Source organism: Antedon mediterranea, chromosome 9, assembly GCF_964355755.1.
Source record: "Antedon mediterranea chromosome 9, ecAntMedi1.1, whole genome shotgun sequence".
In the NCBI taxonomy this organism is placed as follows: Eukaryota; Metazoa; Echinodermata; class Crinoidea; order Comatulida; family Antedonidae; genus Antedon; species Antedon mediterranea.
The window spans coordinates 2,895,485-2,914,463 of record NC_092678.1 but is presented as its reverse complement, the minus strand read 5'-3'; the positions used below and the strand labels follow the sequence as shown (position 1 = coordinate 2,914,463).

Here is an 18,979-nt window from a genome sequence, read left to right as displayed (position 1 = left end):
ATGTTCCATTGTATTGAAATGAATACATTGTTAGATTTGCTCAGGGGATAAGATTCAAGATAATATTTATTTTGTATGATGCAATCTGTTATGTTTTTTAGAAGTCTCTACTAAAACTAATATTGAAACGTTTTTTGTAAATTCCCTGAACATTTATATTCATCCTTTCTATTTTGCTGTACTTCAAGGTACCCTATATAGATATGGTTGAATGATTCCAGAGCATCATACGTCATGTTTCTAGATACTTATTTGGGTCAATAGACAAGTCTTGCAAAGCGTAAACATTTCTAGTAAACACACTTTTTAAATAAATCGTAACAAATATAAACTTTTAATTTTCTTATTGTTTCTTTTGCCTATCTGGATATTGAAGTGTTTCTTCAATCAACAGACTAAACATTTCACAGCAATTTACGGTGACTGTACAGCTAGTGTGTGCGGCGATATTGTTCTGAAATTATATGTAAATCCCTAATACGTTATCAAATGGTTCTCGATAAAGTTTTCCTTTCAATGCAATCAAAATCTGCTTAGATTCAAAAGATGCAATGAAACAGTTCATATGAAATTGTTCATATTTTATGCATACATTGCTACATATAAAATGTATATAACATTCAGAGCAAAAAAAATCAGTTTGTAACATTTTATTGTATATAAAATGATCCACCTAAAGTTGAAACACAGTTATTTAATATTATAATTTAGAGTTACTGCAAAATGAATAATTTTAATTATCAATTAATAAATAATAAATTCTTTAAATTAGTAGTGGACGTAAGTGATCTATCCAGCAAATTTATGAAAAAAATATATATTATTCATTCTGTAAAGTTTATTAATTAATAAAGTGTGAGTGGCCGAGCTGTTAAGACAGTGGAACCGTAATTACGTAGCCATAACATCGGCAAGGGTTCGAGGCTCACTCGCTCTATGGTTCTGGTGGTAGAACGAGTCTTCTCGGATAAGGACTATAAACCGTAGGTCCAGTGTACACATAGCTCATGCGCACTTTAAAGAACCTAGTACATCTTTCGAGACGAGTAGGGGGTTACCCCGGTGTACTAGTCCACACAAACACAGCCACTGTCACACACAGCCACTGTGCAAATTGGGACTGGACCATTTTAGAGGTGTTTACCACCTGTTGGTCCAGATCCTTCACTAACTGAGTTAGTGAGAAGTCAAATAAATAAAAAAATAAATAAATAAAAAATACGATCTTACATATTTGTGAACAAGTTTTGGTTATAAATAAGATATTATTCAAGCTCAGTATTTATCTTGTTTTATTATCCTTCTAGAATGCCATTGTACAGTAGATAGTTTCTGTGTAGTTGTCAGCAATTTTGTTTTTACTATACCATTACAAAATATTTTCAGTATTTATCCTTTTAGTTTTTTAAATTAATTGGTTCGATTTTGTTATTAGCATTGCATAGTGCATTACTAAAACATCCCATCTTGTACATCAAGAAACATAGAAAAAGAAGACCAACAACTATTCCAACAGACAACAAAACAATAGTCAAATAATTATCAGTTTTATCTTCAGGGTTTGCTGTCTGGTGTAAAGTTGATGTAAACGGTCGGTTTTGTCTGTTACTTGTTAATATCTCAGTAGTTGTCTGTTTTATGGTAGGCTCTGTGGTCATTGGTACAGAAGTTGATGGAATGTTTGATTGACGCCTTGTAGTTTTATCAACTGACGTCAATGTTTCTGTTGTTGACTGATCTGTAGCAGTTTTTGTATCAGTTTTTTTCTGTTGTATTGTGGTGGTCACTGGTACAGAAGTTCCTGCCATAGTTGATTGAGACCTTGTAGTTTTATCAACTGACGTCAATGTTTCTGTTGTTGACTGATCTGTAGCAGTTTTTGTATCAGTTTTTTTCTGTTGTATTGTGGTGGTCACTGGTACAGAAGTTCCTGCCATAGTTGATTGAGACCTTGTAGTTTTATCAACTGTCGTAAATGTTTCTGTTGTTGACTGATCTGTAGCAGTGTTTGTATCAGTTTTTGTCTGTTGTATTGTAAGCTCTGTGGTCAATGCTAAAGAAGTTCCTGCCATAGTTAATTGAGACCTTGTAGTTTTATCAACTGTAGTCAATGTTTCTGTTGTTGATTGATCTGTAGCAGTTGCTGTATCAGTTTTTGTCTGTTGTATGGTAGGCTCTGTGGTCACTGGTAAAGAAGTTCCTGCCATAGTTGATTGAGACCTTGTAGTTTTATCAACTGACGTCAATGTTTCTGTTGTTGACTGATCTGTAGCAGTTTTTGTATCAGTTTTTTTCTGTTGTATTGTAGGCTCTGTGGTCAATGCTAAAGAAGTTCCTGCCATAGTTGATTGAGACCTTGTAGTTTTATCAACTGAGGTAAATGTTTCTGTTGTTGATTGATCTGTAGCAGTTGCTGTATCAGTTTTTGTCTGTTGTATGGTAGGCTCTGTGGTCACTGGTAAAGAAGTTCCTGCCATAGTTAATTGAGATCTTGTAGTTTTATCAACTGTAGTCAATGTTTCTGTTGTTGATTGATCTGTAGCAGTTGCTGTATCAGTTTTTGTCTGTTGTATGGTAGGCTCTGTGGTCACTGGTAAAGAAGTTCCTGCCATAGTTGATTGAGACCTTGTAGTTTTATCAACTGTAGTCAATGTTTCTGTTGTTGACTGATCTGTAGCAGTTGCTGTATCAGTTTTTGTCTGTTGTATGGTAGGCTCTGTGGTCACTGGTAAAGAAGTTCCTGCCATAGTTGATTGAGACCTTGTAGTTTTATCAACTGAGGTAAATGTTTCTGTTGTTGACTGATCTGTAGCAGTTGCTGTATCAGTTTTTGTCTGTTGTATTGTAGGCTCTGTGGTCAATGCTAAAGAAGTTCCTGCCATAGTTGATTGAGACCTTGTAGTTTTATCAACTGAGGTAAATGTTTCTGTTGTTGACTGATCTGTAGCAGTTGCTGTATCAGTTTTTGTCTGTTGTATGGCAGGCTCTGTGGTCACTGGTAAAGAAGTTCCTGCCATAGTTAATTGAGACCTTGTAGTTTTATCAACTGACGTCAATGTTTCTGTTGTTGACTGATCTGTAGCAGTTTTTGTATCAGTTTTTTTCTGTTGTATTGTGGTGGTCACTGGTACAGAAGTTCCTGCCATAGTTGATTGATGCCTTGGAGTATTTGATAGATGTGTTGTAGTTTTATCAACTGTGGTTAATGTTTCTGTGGTTGACTGATCTGTAGCAGTTGCTGTATCACTTTTTGTCTGTTGTATTGTAGGATCTGTGGTCAATGTTTCTGTTGTTGACTCATCTTTAGCAGTTGCTGTATCACTTTTTGTCTGTTGTATTGTAGGCTCTGTGGTCAATGTTTCTGTTGTTGAATCATCTGTAGCAGTGGTTGTAGCACTTTTTATCTGTTGTATGATAGGCTCTGTGGTCACTGGTAAAGAAGTTTTACCAACTGAGGTTAATGTGTCTGTTGTTGACTCATCTGTAGTGATGATTCTATCACTTGTCCATTGTGCTGTAGTTCCTGTGGCCATTGGTAAAGAAGTTTTACCAACTGAGGTTAAAGTTTTTGTTGTTGACTCATATTCAGTAGTGGTTATATCACTTGTCCATTGTGCTGTAGTTCCTGTGGTCATTGGTAAAGATGTTTTACTAACTGTGTTTAAAGTTCCTGGTGTTTGCTCATCCTTTGAAGTTGTTCTCCTATTTTTTGTCTGTTGTAGCATAGTATCTGTGATCATTGTTTCTGTAGTTGACTTTTCTTTTGCACTAGTTCTGCTAGAAGTCATCTGTAAGGTGGTTTGTTGATCTGTTGTTTGCCAAAATATTGGTGTACTTGTAGTTATTATTGGGTGGTTTGTTTCCTGTGCTGTACATGTTGTAGTACCTTGAAATGTCACCCTACATTGGTATGTTGCCCCTAAATCTTCTTGTAGAAGAGTAAAAGTGTAGTTAAATGAGTGTTCTGTAAATCTTTCTTCACTTTTATAAGCTACTGTTTCTTCTGCAACCACAACTTCATCTCTACACCATTGAATGATTATTTGTGAATTACCTGGTAGTGTTGTACAGGAAAATGTAACCGTCTTCCCAATAGATTCTTTTTGATAACTACTGACATTACAAATGGGTGGTGTTAGTGGGGGATAAAATACATGTAGGAACACATAGGCCCCAATTCTTGTTTGTAGTAATATATCACCAGTATTTATGTCTATAACTTGACATCGATATCCATTGCCATGAATAAATTGTCCAAGGTCTGTTGAGATTGATAATGTTAGTTCAATTTCAGGAGAGGTGTTAAGTGAATATGCCAATGCTTCTTGGTCAAGGTCAGAGGTCAATAGCGTTCCATTTCTGTAAATCTCTGTCTCATTTCCAGTATATCCATTTCTTCTGTACCAGGAGATGTAGTTATCCTTTGTGAAAGTTAGAAAAGTACATTGAAGATCATATATTGTGTACCTTTCAAATGCAACTAAAGTTCCCGCACTTTGTCCGCTCAAGACCTGTACATTTTGGCCATGTACTGTCGAAAATAGCAATAGAATCCACATACACTTATTTCCGAACATTACAATAGATAAATTTTACATTTTAGAACCGAAGTCATCTCATCAAAACGAATTTCATAAAGAGTGTTCCATTTCGATTACAATGTATACGTGCTATAGATTTGATATAGGTTACATTTGGTGAACTCTCTCTTGTTTAAATGTGTGTATGTTATTTACATTACAACACAATGTAGTCTTAACATTGTTTTGAGCAACTTTACACAGACGTCCCAAAATGGAACAAAGTCCATTCAGTGAATAATCCAACACCTGTACGTCTCATGTTACTATTATCCACACTTTCTTCTAAAACCATGGCTACATCTCTCCACAATTGAAGACTTATTTCTAGATCACCTTATTGTGCTTATACAGCACAGGATATGTTTTAAAGAATAAATCGCTCTGAATAATCAATTTAAAATTGGATAGGTGGATGTTATTAACTCTGGTAGACATAGAGACCATTCTGTTTACATCATGTGTATTCATTTCTATGACATTACATTCATCCCTTTTAAGAAATGGAATAACCCCAGTTGCATCACAATGTTGAAATTCTTCATTTAATGTTAAAAGCAAAGTGATGCATTGCTAGTATTAATTTCCTTTTAAGAAATGGAACGACCCTGCATTGATGATATTAGAAATTCTACATCTAATGTTTCAAATAGTACATAGTTTGTATAACCTACATCGATATTAGTTCTAGTTTTTTGCTATTGTTCAATTCTTCTTGGGATTGATATTGTTTATTAGTGTTGCGGTGTTAGTTTACACTTATTCTCGTGATCCTTCGTTCAAATTTAGATTTCTTTTGTGTTGTTTAAATTACTTTATTAGACTTGTGGTATTAATGATGTTACATTTCAATAACAAAATATTATCAATATATTCCTTCCTTATGATTTCATTTTATAGAGTGTGATTTACTTTATTTAATATTTAATAATTAAACGCATAAACATACACAAACACATCACATATGACACTAGCACATATAACCTCCACCCAACCTAATAAAGTATTATTCTTGTAATCCATGAAACGTATTTGCAATAAATTGTAATTTTTTTTTTTTTCAATAAATATAAATATTTTAAAAGTGAATATTTTTTTATATTTTACAGTATTTGGTTAATATCGATGGTGTAAGAACAAGTTCTCATTCTTTTGCATCAACAAGCTCAGCATCTAACGACGATGTTTGTAAAACTTTTGCTGATGCTTTTAAGCTGGAAAATGATGAAATACCACTACAAGGTAATTCAAGATTGTTTACCAAAAATTGTCAGATTTATTTTCACTTATTTATTTGACACAGTTGGTCAAAGCTAAACTTGAGCCATCATGTACTGTAGGCCTATATAGTGATTTTCTTAAAGCGTGGTTCCCACTAGCGACGCAACACAAGGACGTAACGCAACACAAGTGAATTGACCAATCACAAGTGATGGCTTATTCGCTTGTGATTGCTAACTGTCTATAACTTCGCTTGTCATTGGTTAAAACGCTTGCGTTGCGTTTACGTCCTTGCGTTACGTTCTAGTGGGAACCAAGCTTTAGTGGCAAAACACTTCACATCTAAATGAACTACAGTACAGCTAGCTATTAATTACTGATTTGTTACCACACGTAACCATTCGTAGCCTACGTGTGGGCATTGTTTTTTGATCGAAAACCTACAAAGTATTGTCTTTTGATTGCAATCCCACATGATCCCACGAAAGGTATTGTTTTTTATCGCGATCCCACACGGTACCACAGAAAAGTATTGTTTTTGGATCGCAATACTATGTGAGGCCTTGTTTTTTCATACCTCCGATGGAGAAGGGTGTTAAATATACACCTTTGTTACCAGCTATCAAAAGAAAACAAGTTATTTTTAACAAATACCACTACCGGTTTCTCTGTTTTTGAAAAAATAAAGGAATAATTCTGCAAAAAAGGAGTGGGAGATTTATCATTCAACCAAGTCTCAGAGAGTCCAATTATTAAGAATGTTATGCATATTGTAGTGTTCAAAGAATCTATTTTATATGTTATACTTCGTATATTAAAATGGAATAGAGATAAAGTTTTGTTTTCAAATTTGGTATTAAAATTATTTGTATCATAATAAGAATCACTATCGAGGGTTTGAACATCTGTTGGGTTAGAAATCCCTTCAGATTTTTCATCAAACCTGTCTTCTATAAACGTCAAGAGGATTGATATTATACTGGATATATGGTTGACAGTATCAGGATCCACTAGAAAATTATGGAATGGAAGTTGACTCTAATCATTTTCAGGCATTAAACAATAAATACAAATGATTAGATAAAGTCAGAACTGAAAAGAGAAACAATAAGCACAAAAACAAACCACAATAGGTAAATCGTTAATAAAAATAAACAACGTCAATAAAAGCAAGGTTTATGTATTACATGAGCATGAAGCAGGGGCTGATCCCAGAGAGTCCACACAAACTCAGACCCACCGTGGTTGGGGCTGAGTTGTTGAGGCGATTTTGAAAATATGACACCTCTAGATGGTCGGAAATTGCACTCTCACGTCAATATTATAAATGTATTAACAATTGATATTTTAAATATGAAAATTACTAGCCTATTAAGAAGTGACATTTTTCCCCATAGGCCTATATTGAGTAAAGCAGGGCTTGTTGCGCAGTAACCTTTGGCCGTCGACAGGACCTGTGGCGAAGCAAACTTTGTTAAATGGTGCTCTTGTACAAAAAAAAATCATGATAAATGGCATCTCTAATTTGCAGGAAAAGGCACTCTCTCATATGTAGCATGCTACCAATGAGTAAAACGATCATACTTTGTCCCTCCGGTAAACATACGCGTAATTAAAGGACGATAACATTTTGTTGCCAATGATATCATTCACTCAGTATTTTGTTTTGATTGCGTTGCATTTAAAGTTTAAAGATGTATTGTCCCTTGAAACACAAACAATCAAGGTCAAAATATTTTAAATTTAAATTGGCCATATCAAAGTAATATTAAAGTTATTCACTTTAAGTCGAAACATATTTTTATAATTCTGTAAAATCCTGTTTGTTGTTTTCCTATGTATTCAGATTTTGTAAATAAATGTTTATTGAAATAAAAAAAAAAAAAAAATCTAGTCTAGTAGAAAACCCGAAAAGGCAAATTCAATGCTTATTATAGCTCAATATTTATTTGTTGAGGAAATTAAATATATCAATATAAATAGGTATTGATAGGTGGATAGGTATCCTAGAAAGAAAAATCGGTTGCTATAATGTAAACATATTACCACAGTGATTATGTGTACTATATTAATATCAACATATCCTCTATGATGATGATACACTGCACTTATAGCCGCATATACTGTCAGGTAACCATGGCGTTTGATGTTTGACATATATACACTTTATGCTTGCTGACTGCCAGCGATCTAAACAATAGGTAGGCCTACGCAGTTGTTCTTTGTACGAATCGTTTGTGCCCCAGTAATATTATATTACATCCAGGAACCAATATGCATTTATTATTCAGGCAATAGGCAATTCATTTGCAACTCTTAGAAATTTACACACATGTATCGTTTGACGTACACTCATATTTGATGGTTATGACCCTTGTTGTTAATGTACAGTACTACATGTACTTATCAGTTTCAAATTACTATTGACATACTTAGGCTATGTTATTATATAAATATCATGATTTTAAACTCATCGCCATTACAAATTAAACAATTTTTCTGTCATCTTATTCAAGAGTACAGTACCGTATCGGTCGACGCTTCTCTCTTTAAACATAAGTATGCAAATCAGGGACACGTCAGCTGCGTATGCCAGAATAATGGAATTTGCAGATAATGGGAAAAAACTGCAATATCTATATTTTAAGATATAAAAGATAAAATTGTTCATCTTGTTTAGGATCAAACAATTTAAATTATAAAGAATATAATAAATTAAAGTTGTTCTTGTATTGTTCCATTGCGATGGTTGCGTTTATTGTTCTATAGTGTTACTGAAACAGATGCGGTACCCTGGTTGATAACTGCCATTTCCATGCAGTAAATTTAAGCTTTGTACCGCTGTCGAATAATGATTTGACTTGCGTTTTCCACTTCTTCACTTTCTCTGTAGTTGGCTAGTGTAAGGTCATCTATAACATAGGTAGAAGGTACCTTCTGCTGTGCACTGTTTTTCTGTTTAATAATTTCAATTTTTGAGTTGTAACTTAGAAACTTAACAATGATGTGACTAGAACAGGGCGCTGTCCAACACGATGTGCACATTTATTGACAGTAAAATCGGAATGTTTAGTAAAAAACTCACCGGCCAGCAACAAAATCAGCTGAATCCGGGTTTGAGCCGTTAAACTCAGAAACAGCAGGAGTTCTGGATCGAGTATTGGGCTTAGCCTTATTGGATGCCATGCTGCATACGCTTAATGAATAACGAATAGAAAGCGAGGAGCGGATGGTACCCACGTCAGCATAAGAATGAATGATTGATATTTTTTAATAAATAATTGGCGCATGAGATTACTATACCTTTATCGGGATTTATGTTCTCAAAATTTAGTACAGCATGGTCACCAATGCATGCTTGATCAACGATGACCCGCTTTATAATTGTTATTGTATATTCCATGCTCGATTGATTTTGCTAGGGGGGAAACGGCCGAGGATTGCAGCATTCAGCAATTAAAAGGAAATTGGTCTAAAAAACACATTTTTCGTACAAATTTGCTGTTCTAATGGATAAAAGAGAATTAAAAGGTGCCCCAGCTCGAACAGCGTTAATAGCGTACTTGCGGTTTACGAGGTGATAGAGGAACAAATTTGGCTTAGTGCTATTATAGTATAGATGTTTAAATAAAACAAAATAATAATATTGTGTAAAAAGTAATTCTAAATATACTAGCCCTATATACGAACACCGCTAAAATAATACATTCATTGAATAAAATCCAGTAACTCATAAACCACATTACAGAGTGCACCGACTGGGAGCGAAAAAACATGTGGAACATCGGTGATGAAAACAATGCCTCTCATAGGATCATTTAAAAAACAATACCTAGGAGCCACACATAGCCACGAAGCTGAACGTAGGTTACATTGCAGTCATTTTTAGCTGTACTGTATCAAAGACTTAAAAATATCTGTTTACCAAACTACCGTAATATATTTTACATGCTTTATGTTAATCAAATGTTTCTTATTTTTAACTTGAAGGTTGGGAGGATGGAAAAAGAACCACATTAATACAGAAAGGAAAAGCACTAGGAGCAGCATTTAGAAGTGGCAAACTGTACCTTACTAAGAGGTAAGACAAGTTTAGTTTTGTCCATTTACTCAATGGTTGAAACATGCCGGTTCACTGCCTGCCCGCCCCTCATCTTTACTAGAATAGGAGGCACCCGATTCCTGGGAATTGTAGTTCATTCATTCATTAGTTCAAACCCTGAGGGTGTACCCCAATACTTTGATTTGGGTGCTGACATGAACTTTCATAATTATCCCTTGTCCCCTTGTTTTCTTAGCACTTTTATTGCTTTTATTTTAAAACCATTAAACCATAAATAATGCTTTTAAAAACTAAGGTGCCTTCGGTAAATTATTTCAAACGACAAGAACATGTTCGGACAATGTTCAATATAGTATTACGACAAAGGCTTGGTATTAGGCTTGACTTTAATCTTTAAAAAACACAGTTATTCGTAAACTTGTTGACTAACCAGATAAATAAATAATGCCCAAAATACAGATAGATATGTGGTCAAGGACCACTCCATTAAATTTTGGAGGCAATCTGGATCACGGTCCCAATTCTGGACCACTTTTTAAAATTATTTTCAGACTTGCTACCTAGTGTTAAAAGATAGGACAGAAATTTCAAAAAGCCGGTGAGCAGTCTTAAAGTAACAAGTAAACTAAAATTGCATTTTCTCGAGAACTTCATTTTTGTACAAGAGGCAAGAATTATATTTTGTGATTTGTAATTGTAAAAATATTTAGATTTAATGTTAAAGTTTTTCGATGCAAGTAGTTTAAAACCCCTATTTCTTTTCAAATTAATTCGTTTGCTTTTCACGTTTATGTTCATCACGCACAGCATTAAGACACACACTTTCCGGTGACTAAATCTGATGTAGAAGAATTTTACAGTAGGCGGAGGTATGCACTCTAGGAGTGGCTTTCTAGTTTGTTTCTGTAAAAGATAATGTATTATAGTCCTGCGGTACGTACATTTGAAATTACCAGTTACCAAAAAAAATGTAACTAAGCTCTTGAATTTGGATTCTCGATCCTGGTGGAAGCACCCAAAAGGTTTCTCAATCTAGGATGCAAAGATAATCTTTCTCTTGTAGGAATGTCAAATTTATTGGTGTAACGGTGACAACATCGCGCTTTGAAATAAAATTATAATCAATTCAATTCACTTTTATTTCAGAACAAAGTCCATATCATAACACATAACAATATTCAATAAATAAATGTAAGTAAAGTAAAAAATCTATACCACATGTCGCAAATAATAATGCCGTTGGAAAACTTCGGTTTTCAACTAGGAGTGAAATAACATTATAATGGCTATACTGATACAAGTTAACATACGTAAAAGTATACATGAAATCATGTATACAGAAGTTCAATCCATTTTCTGTGCAACTTTGAATCTTTTAGACAAAAAATTGATTTCCGAATGTACTCTTAGGCCCTGTTTCTGCTGCCAAGAAAATACAGTTTTTTATACGGTATTTTTTTAATACCGTATAATATATACCGTATTTTTTTACCGTATTTTCCCCACAAAATTTGTGGATAAAATATGGTATTTACAAATTTATACCGTATTTTTTGTACCCTTTTCTGCTGCCAATAAAAAATACCGTATTTTTTTTTTACCTGTGACATGAGGTCAACATCGTGTTTTTATTTTCTGTCCCTGTCAGCTGTTTTACACACGTGTATAGATATTCGGCGAAAATGTGGAGCGAAGACATCACAGTATTTACTATATAAATCTGTGTGGGGAAGGAGGGGGAGGGGATGGGGAAGGAGGGGAGGGGATGGGGAAGGAGGGGAGGGATGGGGAAGGAGGGGAGGGGATGGGGAAGGAGGGGAGGGGATGGGGAAGGAGGGGAGGGATGGGGAAGGAGGGGAGGGGATGGGGAAGGAGGGGAGGGGATGGGGAAGGAGGGGAGGGGATGGGAAAGGAGGGGAGGGGATGGGGAAGGAGGGGAGGGGATGGGGAAGGAGGGGAGGGGATGGGGAAGGAGGGGATGTGATGGGGAAGGAGGGGATGTGATGGGGAAGGAGGGGAGGGGATGGGGAAGGAGGGGATGGGGAGGGAGGGGGTGGGGAAGGAGGGGATGGGGAAGCTAAAATGTCCGGCCAACTAAAAGGGACAACCACATTTATAAAGACATTTCTAAAAAAATAGTGTACGGAATAGACTTGTCTCCAAAGCAAGTAAATTCAAAGCTGAAGAGCCTGCGAAAGCAGTAAAAGATTGTAAAAGACAATAACTCGGGAAGGGAACGAATTACTTGTCCTCATTACGATGTTTTCTGTGCTCTCTCAACATCTCTACCACTAGGGCTAGGCTGTTGAAAGTGAGACGTAAAACTTCCTTTATTGCGACTTTTAAATATCGACCAAATAAATGAATGGCAATTTGGGTAAAAAGGATGAAATTTAACACGACCACCCAAGAAGTATTGTTAGCAGAAACAGGGTACTAACAAATATGGTATAAAAAATACCGTATTTTTATACCGTATTTTGAGCAGTTGCAGCAGAAACAGGCCCATAGAAGGAGGGAACATGGTTATCAACAAACATTGCACTAGCACTACAGCTCCTTGAGCGTTTTAAAATCTTTCTAAATGCGTTATTATAACAGACCTGTAATGACTTCATAGATTTTACATTAAAATCACACCATAAGGTCGCACAATACATATTAATACAGTATGACTTAAACAAAGTAATCTTAACATCCGTTGAGCATTTACTAAATTTTCTACAAAGACAGTTACCTCTAATACATAATGATTGATATTGCCTTTTAATATCCAGTTCGTCCCTAGTACCATTACTGATAACACAACCAAGATAGGTAGTGGATTGAATGTAATTTAGTTCTTTACCACATAGAACAGTAACATAATTACCATTCAGTTTTCTTGTCTTAGGGCAAAAGCACATGCAAATTGATTTTTTTGAATTTATAATACATCAAAGTCATTAGCAAAGTCCTCACATTTGTTGTTGACCATCTTTTGGAGGGCATCTAAAGAGGGCGCAAGTAACACCATGTCGTCTGCATAACTTAAGTTGTTGAACTTTGTATTATTGAGCTCACAACCAAAATTAAAATCACTAAGCATACTGTTCAAATTGTCAATGTAAACATTATATAACAGAGGAGACATAACACCACCCTGTCTAACGCCATTGGTAACTTTAAAAACTGATTCTCATACCAAGATTTTAGAAGTATAATAGCAATAATGTTTGTTATAAATATCTCTCATAATTAATTGCCTGTACAGTGACCAGTGATTAACTCGGTCAAACGCTTTACTCGCGTCGGAAAAACAAGTAAATACGGGGCTCCCATTCGTATTATACTGTAGTAATCCACTATCTGCTTAAAAACAAAGACACAAGTTTCCATTGAGTGTTGACTTTTAAAAGCAAACTGGTGATCCCCTGACTTAAGGGTAATCTCCACAATAATTGATTAACAATGTTTCAAATATTTTAGATACAACAGAAACAAGAGCTGGGCCTGTAGTTCTCCATACTCGTAATGCCACCTGATTTACATTTAATTATAGGCACCAGTACAACTCGTACCATTTCATCAGTGACATACCTCAGTGACCTCAGAATTTAACCTCCTCCCTCCTCTAGATCCACTATTAGATATCGATGAAACCGTCAGGATTAAACTTAATCAAATTAAATGTAATAAAGCCCCTGGTCCAGACGATCCCCCCCCCCCCCCTGGGTGTTTGGGGGCTTAGGTACTCAGTGGTCCTTTACGTGCTATTGTTAACTCAAGTGAGAAACAGATGGAAACAAGCCAATATTATTTCAATCCCTAAAGTGTGCCCCCTTCCCCAACCTGAAAGCGATCTCCACCATATAGCTTTAACTCCTATAATTTATTGTTTATCAAGCAGTAAGGTCATAAATTTTCTTATTTTAAAGAGCCAGTGTTAATTTAATTATATTGCAACAATCTTGTTAAAATGAAACGGAAAACTAAGTGTATGAAGCAGACAAATATTTCTGCTTTTTCCAGAAAATCACAATCACAGTCGTGTAAGCGTTTTCTATCATTAGCAATCTTCCAACAAATTCATATTCTTCTTAGGAAATTTATAAAGTTCATTGGTGACATAAAAAGATATTATTCTAGTTAATTTCAATAAGCATGAAAAAATGACCAACTTTATATTTAAAAATAAAACAAACTAAGCCTATATTTTCTCAGACCATTATTTATAAATGTCAATCCTCATCATAAGAAGGCACGTCGTTCATCCTTCTTGGAGACGACAGAGAAAAGATAGAGAAACATTTACTAGTTTTAAATTTGATTTTATAACGTTGATATTGATATAGACAAACAGTTGTTACCATTCTTTTTGTATGTTGTAATACCTAAAATAATCAAGTTTGTGTGGCGTATCATGTTCGATTAACTTTGTGAGTCGACCATTAACTTGTTTACATTCAAGGTCGGACAACTCAAAAACATTAGCCTGACATATATCGTGGACAAAGACAAAATCGTGGGCGAAAATTGATAATTTTGATGTGCTTAGAAATCAAATTGAAACCACCTATAAATTACTTAAAGAGCCAGGCTTCCAGAGGCTTCGGCCCCTGGATCCCTTGGCAGCCACCAGCCTAAAGTATTTAATTTTGTATACATTCCTTCCCCCCTCACCCACTATTAAAAAACGAATCTGCGCCATTGATAATGGCAAATGTTATTGAGAGCCTAGTAGACAAGTGAGTGGTTAAGACAGTGAAACCGTAATTACGTAGCCATAACATCGGCAATGGCTCACTCGCTCCATGTTTCTGGTGGTAGAACAAGTCTTTTCAATTAAGGACTATAAAAAACACTATGTGCACTTTAAAAAACCTAGTACATCTTCCAAGATGAGCAGCCGGTGTACTAGTCCACACACAGCCACTGTCACACACCGGCGACCAAACCGGTACCCACATCAACTCCTTTAGGAACATAGTGTGGAGGGTGGTTGGACACCCACAAGGGCGTCGGTTCAGGAGAACTAACGACGGCCATCTAGCAAAACCCCCGCCAGCCCGGAGAGGAGATAGGCACCGCTGTGAGATATGGCGTATGCCTGGTGTCGTATCATGATGATTACTGTATCTCGTCTGCTACGCCCCTACGACCACCTAGGTCATTGGACAACTAACTAACTAAGTAAACAAAATGATCTGGTACCAATTTAAGAAAGATAAACCTAAACCAATTTGGCTGTTGTAAAGGTGTCTTTGATTGACGCTTTAAGTGAATTCCTCAATGTTTGTTTCCTTGCTACAGATTTTAAAAAGGCCTACGATCTGATTGATCACAAAATTCTTAAAAACAAACTCATTACTGGATAGGATTATTTTTCAGATTAAAAAACATGTGGAATCTTCGATGAGCGATGTCGTATTGAAATCAAATATTTATGCATTATGCATTTTAGATGCTGCCAACTTATTGTAGTTTTACATTTTACTTTACTTAATATACTTTCCTTGTGCATGTACTGTATGAGTAGACAACATTCAGTCTATCTAACAGCGATTTATGCTCGTGTTCATGTCCTAGCTTTGTTTCAGAAGGCTTATAAAAATTAATGAGGTGCATTAATGAGAACGGTTGATTGTCAAAAACGTTTGAATAGTGACAAGTATCTGAAACATGTTTTTGTCGTTTGAAATAATTTACCGAAGGAGCCTAACTATTGTAACATTTCTCAATTTTACATATAGCCAGCATGAGGCAGATGAGGCGCTCACCTTATCTGAAATTTTCAATTTTCATCTTTTTTTAACCTCTTGCTACGGCCTTGCATAATGTCAACAGGAAATTACTATTTTTTGTTGTTTAGAACTGAGCAAAACAATGAATATGATTTTCTATTTATTGCAGCTACTTGTGCTTTCGTCGCTCAAGATTGTTCACTCCAAAGAATTTAACAATACCATTGTGTGATATCACAAAACTTGAAAAGGTATTCTTTACTTTTATTCATGTAAACAAGTTATATTTGTGTATTATGTAGTGCCTTGAGTCTATTTGATTTTAACGACATTTAATATCAGATCGATATTAAATGCCTTAAATATTGCGGTGTTGTAACTCATAAAAGGAGGTCATATGCCATCAGTCAATTACTAATTGTAAAGTGTTGAGGTGTGTACTGTTATGAATATGCTTGCCTGCAGGATATGTTGAATAAATAATAATATCCTGGATTTATAAAGCGCTGTGAAACGCAAGTGCGACGAGCCACAAGCCCTTACACAAATGAATGACTTGAATAAATAATCATTAGAATTTATTTTGGTTTTTTTTTATAGATAAACCCATTTAACTTTATCCCGGGTTCTGGGATGTCGATTGAGGTACATGTTTCGTCAGTTGATAAACCTTTCATATTTGGCGCTATCTTGAATCGTGATGAGGTGTTTGCCGAGCTTCTACAGGTGGCTAAATCGGCACAATTGGCATGGTCAAGAGATGCAGGATCTGAGGAAGAGCTTATGCCAAATGAAGATCAAGTTGATGCAATTAGTTAAAGAGTTTACAATAGGGACTTTTAAAATTTGAGTTTACATGCACAACATATATATGAACATTTAGATTACGTAGACATTTACAATGACGTGCCAGTGAGTGTATAACGTTGGAATCTCTAGAGTAGCGCTATTCCATTGTTGGGCCCAGGATATGTGTGTAGCTTAGGCCTAGCCTAGATCCTTGGTTTTCTTAACGAAGGCTGGCGTCCTAGTGAGATCAACATGCATTATCTCATTTTTAAAATATGGCTGCATCATAAAGTTTTATGTTATTATTATAGATTGACTTATAAGGTGTGTTACTATTAGAAGATTTACGGTATTACAGCGAAAAGATAGAATAGCCACAAATCTTGAACTCAATTATACATGTATTGTTTTCTATAGCTAGTTGCTGCATTCTGAGAATTGACTTACTTTTCACATTTCTAACCGTTTAAACCCAGTGTCGGGCTAACTAATACTATAAATAATACTACTATTATTATTATTTTTTATACTGTATTTGATAGAATTTTTAAATGTATATGTTTCTAATGATTATCTTGTATTTTTTACAACAATATGTAAAGCTTGGTTCTCACTAAGACGTAATGCAAGGACGCAAACGTGTTGACCAATGACAAGCGCTCGTTCAAATAATCCATCGCTTGTGATTGGTCAACTCACTTGCGTTACGTCCTTGTCTTGCGTCTTAAGTGGGAACCAAGCAATACTGAAGGTCTGAATAAATCAATAAATGTGGTTAGCATCAAAGACTTGTAGTACTGTTGAATGTTGGACGTGAGCTGCGTCCAAGTACACTTCACAATTCAATGTAGTGAAGAACTCGAGAAAGTGTTGGATCTTTAACCGTCCAACCTTTAATATCTGCTGTGGAAACTGGAGATTAGTTCATTTACTCCATCAAGAGAACAGTTTCAGCAGGTTGTGGAATTGATTCTGGTTTTCTCGGGAATGGTAATCTGCTTAAGGCATCCGCATTGCCATGGGCGTTTTGAATCTCAATGTGTCATTGTATGTACCTAATTTTAGCGCCCAACGTTGGATTCTAGATGACGCTTGGCTAGGCACAAGTCTGTCCTCATTAATAATAGCAATAGATTGTGCGAAATCAATTATTTGAACCAGTTAATTACCCCATCTTGATCCCATCGGTCGATCATCAATGATTGCCGGATTAGCAGCCTCGGGTTCGCCGTACCTTTTAAATGTCATCCCTTCTTGGTAGATTGTTTCTATCCAGTGGCCCTCACAAACGTATTGTAATTGATAGAATATACAGAATTATTCATTGCTCCCTGAATTTTCAACATTAAAACTTTTGATGGTTAAGCAACTCCATCGAGTATTACTATAAAAAACCTAAATTCAAGGTTTTATACACTTTTATTTTCCTTTTCTCCCTGGTTCATCTCACGTTTATTTAAATTTTCATTGGTGAATATATTATATACTTATAAATACATTTGTGACAATTAAAAGTATGTGTTTAAACAGGGAGTTGCTCCCTGGTTTAAAGTAGTTAAAATACAGGTATATTTACATAATAAGATGCTTGAATCATGGAGCTATAAAATGTTTATAGCTCCATGCTTGAATTCAGTATTAACCATATTTGTTTTCATTTAAAATTTTAGATACGATGTTAATTAAAATGAAAAATGGCGGTAAAATACATGATTAAAATTTGTGATCTTATTTGTGTTCGAGTAGAGAGGCTATAAAGATAATAAAATAAAGCACATGTTGTCATAAATGTTCAGTGAGAATAAAGTCATCCAAAACCACTATATTTGAAGTGTTTATATTCATTTCTGAAGTCCGGAACATAACATATAGTAATCAACGATATATTATGTTATAATTTCACCACACACATGTACAAGCATAGCATTACAGTCATGTTTGGTTGGGAATTAGGTTTGGTTAGCGCACGTCCAATATCAGGTAGCGCACATCCAATATCAGGTAAAGCCAACCAATATCAGGTAGCGCACGTCCAATATCGGGTAGCGCACGTCCAATATCAGGTAGCGCCAACCAATATCAGGTAGCGCACGTCCAATATCAGGTAGCGCACGTCCAATATCAGGTAGCGCACGTCCAATATCAGGTAGCGCCAACCAATATCAGGTAGCGCACGTCCAATATCAGGTAGCGCCAACCAATATCAGGTAGCGCACGTCCAATATCAGGTAGCGCACGTCCAATATCAGGTAGCGCACGTCCAATATCAGGTAACGCACGTCCAATATCAGGTAGCGCCAACCAATATCAGGTAGCGCACGTCCAATATCAGGTAGCGCACGTCCAATATCAGGTAACGCACGTCCAATATCAGGTAGCGCCAACCAATATCAGGTAGCGCACGTCCAATATCAGGTAGCGCACGTCCAATATCAGGTAGCGCACGTCCAATATCAGGTAGCGCACGTCCAATATCAGGTAGCGCACGTCCAATATCAGGTAGCGCACGTCCAATATCAGGTAGCACACGTCCAATATCAGGTAGCGCACGTCCAATATCAGGTAGCGCACGTCCAATATCAGGTAGCGCACGTCCAATATCA

The 18,979-nt window shown here is 35.8% G+C and overlaps 1 protein-coding gene across 2 annotated transcripts in view; it reads left to right on the top strand.

The window, feature by feature from the left end:
* Positions 1–18,188, top strand: part of LOC140058396 (GRAM domain-containing protein 4-like) — a 73,822-nt gene extending 55,634 nt beyond the window's left edge. For both annotated transcript variants that reach the window (XM_072103971.1, XM_072103972.1), the window contains exons 14-17: positions 5,690–5,822; positions 9,792–9,882; positions 15,757–15,838; positions 16,188–18,188. In XM_072103971.1, the coding sequence (XP_071960072.1) occupies positions 5,690–5,822; positions 9,792–9,882; positions 15,757–15,838; positions 16,188–16,406 (525 nt within the window). In that variant the 3' untranslated portion in view covers positions 16,407–18,188. The remainder of the gene's footprint in view (positions 1–5,689; positions 5,823–9,791; positions 9,883–15,756; positions 15,839–16,187) is intronic.
* Positions 18,189–18,979: the final 791 nt, after the last annotated feature.